General features: G+C 63.1%; 2 protein-coding genes across 2 annotated transcripts in view; one reads left to right on the forward strand and one right to left on the reverse strand.

Annotated features, from left to right (window-relative positions):
* The window catches only part of MSRB1 (methionine sulfoxide reductase B1), a 6,131-nt gene extending 5,784 nt beyond the window's left edge, over nt 1–347 (reverse strand). The window contains exon 1 of the mRNA XM_035895942.1: nt 296–347. Coding sequence (XP_035751835.1) covers nt 296–347 — 52 coding nt within the window. The remainder of the gene's footprint in view (nt 1–295) is intronic.
* A 332-nt stretch (nt 348–679) lies between these two features.
* The window catches only part of LOC104127730 (testis-expressed protein 2), a 6,415-nt gene continuing 1,417 nt past the window's right edge, over nt 680–5,677 (forward strand). Inside the window, 9 exon segments of the mRNA XM_035895935.1 lie at nt 680–756; nt 2,208–3,130; nt 3,291–3,491; nt 3,581–3,884; nt 4,195–4,565; nt 4,568–4,771; nt 4,881–4,980; nt 5,142–5,274; nt 5,384–5,521. Of these exon segments, the coding sequence (XP_035751828.1) occupies nt 2,228–3,130; nt 3,291–3,491; nt 3,581–3,884; nt 4,195–4,565; nt 4,568–4,771; nt 4,881–4,980; nt 5,142–5,274; nt 5,384–5,521 (2,354 nt within the window). The 5' untranslated portion in view covers nt 680–756; nt 2,208–2,227.

A 5,677-nucleotide genomic window follows, 5' to 3' on the forward strand; every position in this document is an offset into this window, starting at 1 on the left:
TCCCTCCTCAGCTCACAGCTCCCGAGGCCCTTCCCACAACACATCTGAAGCCGCTGCCGTCCCCATCCACCCATCACCCACCCGTGCCCACCCAGCTACCCCCGGCATTTGATGAAAATGCTTGCAAGGACCTTCATATTTGATTTATCCTATAAGGAGCAAAGAGAATCCCCCCACCCTGCGCACCCCCGTGGTTGCTGGCTGGGGACGAGCTCTGGGCTGGAAGGTGGGTTAGCGCTGACACCAAGGCGCTGGCTCCAGGGGCACCTCTGGGCTCGATATTTCCTCTCCAAACCCTGAGCCAGCAGCAAAGCCTTCACCGGGGCCACTCCATGTGGGCCTTCCATCTCGGGGTGCTGGTGGCCCAGACGTGGCACCCAGCGGGGTCCATCCCTGGTGCTCCCCACCCTCCCGGCCACCCACGCTCCCCAGAAGTGGCGGTGTTTCAGCAGCAAAGCTATAGCCCCCGCTGTACTTGACGTCCCTGCCAGATGAAAACTCCCATACAAACCCAGGCTATTATTATCTCCGTCTTCCACTGTGCTAATGGTCTCTCAGGAAACAGTCGTCTTTTTTTTTTTTTTTTTAGCTTTTAAAACCCACAAATACTAGAGCAGTGGTAACGAAAGCCAGGCATGGTGGAGCGGAGCACTGAGCCCTCGTCAAGCGTAGGGGGGCCGGCATCCCCCTAACCAGGCAGGGTCGGGCAGCGGCAGCCGGGCAGGACCAGCCCAGGACCAGCTCTGGGGCTTGCTGGTAGGCACAGTCGAGCGCTGGGGAGGGCGACGGGCAGCACAGGGGATACTGGGGGATGGCTGTGGCACTGGGAGCACCGGGAAACTGGTATGAGGGGTAAGTGGGGGGCTGCCCCCCACCTGCCATGCTTGGGGGGAAGGTGTACAGGGCCCCATGGCATCGAGGAAGGGGTCTCTTCCCAGGCCCAGCTTTGCCACTCATTTTTCCCCATTCGCTCCGTTTTGGTGTTTCGGTGCTTTGCAGGGTGCCCTAGACTGCTCCGTCTGCCGGGGCTTGCCGGTGGTGCTGGCAGCCCTGCCCATGGGATGGATGGGGACAGCCCCACAGCCAGGGTTTCTCTCGCTGGGTATCACCAGGGTGATCGTCTGCAGATTATTTGGGGTTAACAAGTGGCTCCTGTAAATCAGAAGCAAAGCAAAAGCCACAAAGCGTGAGATTATATAAACGGTGCTGGTGGCAGCTGCAGCACAGCCTGTAATTAATATGCGGCAGTGAAGGGCTTTGAAGATCCAGGGTGATGTGGATGCCGAGGGGCAGCACCCACCAGGGCAGGGTCCTGCCCAGCCCCAGCTCCCATGGGACAGTATCCCCGCTCCTGCTGCAGGGATGCTGCGAGGGGAAGGGGGCAGCAACAGAGCTCGAGCACCCCATGAACACACTGGGTGCTGGGCTCAGCCCCTGCAGAGCCCATCGTGCAGCCTCCATCCTCTCCCCCAAATGCACACATGCACGGCTCAGGAGCAGGGCCGGCCCCATTGCTCTGGCAGGAGTGCAGTGATGGAGGGATCACGGTGGCTGTTGGGGATGGGACAATGCTCTGCCATGGCCAGGAACACCCTCAGGGCTACGGAAACTTTATGTGTTGGGAAAACTTTTGTGCCCCTCCAGTAAAACCAGAGATTACTGACCCCTTGCTTCCAGAGCATCGTCATGCTGAACTGGGGCCACAGCTTGGGCTTCTTTCTTGTCAGGTTTATTAAGCAAGGGCCAAAGCACTGTTGTTAAGTAAGAAACATTTAGAGGAGTCAGAGTCCTGCCCATTGGCATTGCGTCCTTCCTCGCAGCCCCCGCACTTGCCCTGGGACCACCGTAATGGCCTGATGGGGAAGAATCCCCCTTTTTTTGCTGCAGACCTGGCTCACAGCCCCAGGTTCTTTGGAGACCCCATCACTAATTGCCTGACTGAGGTTCATCCTCATTATACAAATGGTTCCCTGCACACTGTCATTGAGCTCATTTTACCATGGTGCTTTCTCTGTCCCATCCCTGCTGGGAAGTGCAGGGAGAGCCATGAGCTCTGAGGGGCATCCCGAATTAGGGCTCACTCAGCCCACAGTGATGAGATCCCTGGGGACACCCCACTCCTGCTCAGCAGCTTGCAGTGACGCTGAGGGGGAAGGCAGGACCGGGACAGGGACACAAGGCTGAGCTACTTCCTCCTGTTCCCTCAGCAGCACCGGCACCCTGGGCAATGCGAGCGATGGCAGACCAGGCTGCGATGGCAGCAGACGCTTCTCCAGCCCTGGCACCATCCCCAGGCTCACCTCGGCACGGGGACACCGATGGGCTAATGCCCCATCCCACCAGCAGCAGGGAGGATGGCGGCAGCCAGGACGGCTGCAGGCTCGTTTTCACCATGGACGGGGATGTGAAGGCTCCTTCCTCACCCCAGCCCAGGGGGATGCTCCTGGCCGACCTCCCGCGGGCCCCCCAGCCCCGGCTGAGCCCTGCCAAGTCCCGCACGGCCCCGTCCTCCCCCAGTGTCTCCCCATCGGAGAGCCGCGCTGCCCTGCTCCGGCTGCGGGAGGCCAGGCTGGAGGACACCAAAAGGCGGCTGTCAGAGGCCGTGCAGGAGCCCCTCAGCCGGCTCAGCCGGCTCATGGCCGAGGAGAGCGGCCCCATGCCCCGGGTGAAGGCAGGCACCGGGGGGCAAGAGGCAGGGGGCATTCCCGGGCAGGGGGGCGGCCGTGGGGCTGGGGGACGCCGGGCACGGGACTGGAGCCCCTGGGAGCCCCCCCTGAACTGCCGCTACGAGATCTGCTCCTACGGGGACGTGATCCAGGTGGTGGAGGTGGCACAGCAGGGTGCCGAACCCCGGCTGCCACCCCCCAAGGAGCCTCCGCCAGCACGGCCGGGGGCCACGGTGCCAGGCAGAGCTCTCGCCTCCATTGCCCTCCTCGCCTACGGCTACTTTGCCCTGCCACTGCCACCCTATGCCGCTGGCCTCTGCCTGGGGCTCATCTGCGGGCTGGTGCTGGGCTTCCTCGCCGTCGTCCTCTTCGTGCCGAAGCCTCTGCCAGTGGCACGGGGACCACGGGGCCGTCTGCATCCCGAGCTGCTGCCAGGAGAGCCAAGGGAAACCCACCGCCTCCAGGTAGGAGAGGGGTGGCCCGGGATGGGGTGCTGGGCAGCGGCTGGAGGGGAGCCCAGGGGGCAGGGGGCAGCACTGCATGGGTGCAGAGCCTGCAGTGGGTGTAGGCTGCCTCCCCGTCCGGCACAGGGGGAAGCAGCCAGCTCCCTCTCCTCCCTCCCAGGGCTGGATGAACCAGCTGCACCTCTACGACCCTGAGCTCTTCCACCCCTCGCTCACGCACTCGGTGCTCGCCACGCTGGATGGGGCCACCCTCAAGCTCTCCTACCCCAAGAGCAACATCCCACGCCGAGCCACCTTTGAGGAAGAAATCCTTGACACCACCTTCATCAGCCACCGCTGCTACGACTTGACCGACGCCAAGGTGACCCTGGTGGTGCCAAGGACCCTCCCACGGGGACCCCCAATGCCCCACGCCCTGACCCGGCCTCACTGCCGCTCTTGGTGTTGCAGGTCTTCCTCTGCCCCCCCAGCCTGGCCCGAAAGCGGACGTGGAACCAGAAATACCCCATCTGCGTCCTCCTCCCTGACCCAGTGGAGGTAGAGTGCAGGAGCAGCAAGGAGCACGACGCAGAGCCGCAGAGGGACGAAGGGACAAAGAAGACACCGGTGCCAGGGCAGGACATCCCAGGGGACTGCGGGGAGAGGTGCCTGTACCTCTTTGGGCGGACGGGGAGGGAGAAGGAGGAGTGGTACCAGCACCTCGTGCGAGCCTCCCACCGGACACCCAGCAGCAGCTGCGGTGAAGCCAGGGCAGGTGAGAAGCAGCCACCATGGCCTTGGCTCTGCACCGTGACTGATCAGGGATGAAAGCTGCACGTGTGCGGGGACAAGAAGCCCTTGGTAGGCAGCCGTGAGCGGGGGGGGGCGTGAAGGAGCCCAGAGCATAGCCAAGAGTGTTTGCAGCAGCAGAGAGAGCCTGGAGGATCCCCCTCGCCAGCACAGGGTGGGTGGCGCGTCACTGGCATCACATCACCATACGTGCACCGCAGCATGTCACCGTGCGTGCCTCACAGCCAGGCAGTGTGTCGCCTCTCATGCCATCCTGACCTGGCTCATGTCCCCAGGCATGGGAGCGGCTCTGCGGAGCAGTGGCAGCAGCAGCGGAGGGAGCGCCGAAGACATCCCCTCCACCATCCCACCCAAGGACCTGGCGGGAAGCGTCCGACAGAAGATTTTCCTGGATTACAGCACCTACATGGCCCGATTCGTGCCAGCGCAAGTGGGGGGCAGCCCGGACCGGAGCCCCTCTCACGGAGAACTGGGCAGCCCTACACCCACAAAGGTGAGTGGGACAAATCCAACGCTGGGAGCAGGACCCGAGTGCTAAGCGGTGGCTGACAGACCCTGTGTGCTGCTTCTGTGGTTCTTCTCCTCCCTCCCGGTGCCGCGGTTTGAGCAGCCAAGCTGTGCTGCACGAGAGCACCCAGCCAGCGGGTCCCACCACTCGAGGTCCTACCCTCACCCCAGGGGCTCGTGGCTTCCTACCCTCCGCAGCTTGGCGAGGACACGGCTGGGCGCAGCGAGGCGTGCATGGCCTGGATGAACGCGCTGGTGGGGCGCATCTTCTGGGACTTCCTCCGGGAGCGATACTGGGCTGAGCAGGTGTCCAGCAAGATCCAGAAGAAGTTGAGCAAGATCAAGGTGAGAGGCAGGAGCATCACAGCACCCGTGGGAGCCTTGTCCCATTCTCAAGGTCCCATGGCAGGTGCCAGGCTGCAGTGATCATTCCCGTGTGGTTTCCCTCCATCAGCTCCCATATTTCATGAATGAGCTGGCGCTGACAGAGCTGGACATGGGCACATCCATCCCCTCAGTCCTCAGTGCCTCCAACCCCACTATCAATGACCAAGGTAAGAGCCCCGCAGAGTGGCAGGGACCCCAGGGCTGTCTTCACAGCAGCTGTTATCGAGATGCCAGCCCAGTCTCCAAAGAAGGGAGGTTTTGTCACGCACACGAGCAGCCCTCGGTCCTGCGTGTTGACAGGGGCGTGCCCCATCCCTCTCCCTGACAGGGCTCTGGGTGGACCTGGAGGTCACCTACAGCGGCTCATTGCAGATGACACTTGAGACAAAGATGAACCTCTGCAAACTGGGGAAGGAAAGCACTGCAGAGGAGAGCAGCCTGGCAGAGGCAGGCGGAGAGGGGTAAGGAGACTGTGCATGGCTGGGTTTCATCCTCCTCCTCTTCTTGCCTGAGTGAGGCAAGAGGGTGCTGCCCCCAGGGCTGCCCTGGGATGCTCTGTGGGGCTCACAGGGCCAGGCCACGGCTGATCCTGCTGGCAGACAGCGATGCAGAGGCATCCAGCGCCGGCTCCTCCGATGAGGAAGACATCACCACTGCAGAGCCCGCAGGAGCCCTGGGGGAGCGCATGCCACCACCTGGCACCGAGGGGTAAGGGGCTGTTGGGGGTCTGTGCCATGGGGCATACAGGGCGATGCTGGGGGAGGCACGGGCTGCGCCAGCACAGGGGATTGGGGCCGGCAAGGTGCCCAGCAAGGCGCACACTGGCACCCCAGCACACCATGGCAGCCCTCATGGGGCACTTCA

Source organism: Egretta garzetta, unplaced genomic scaffold (genome assembly GCF_000687185.1).
Source record: "Egretta garzetta isolate BGI_Z169 unplaced genomic scaffold, ASM68718v1 scaffold426, whole genome shotgun sequence".
NCBI classification, from domain to species: Eukaryota; Metazoa; Chordata; class Aves; order Pelecaniformes; family Ardeidae; genus Egretta; species Egretta garzetta.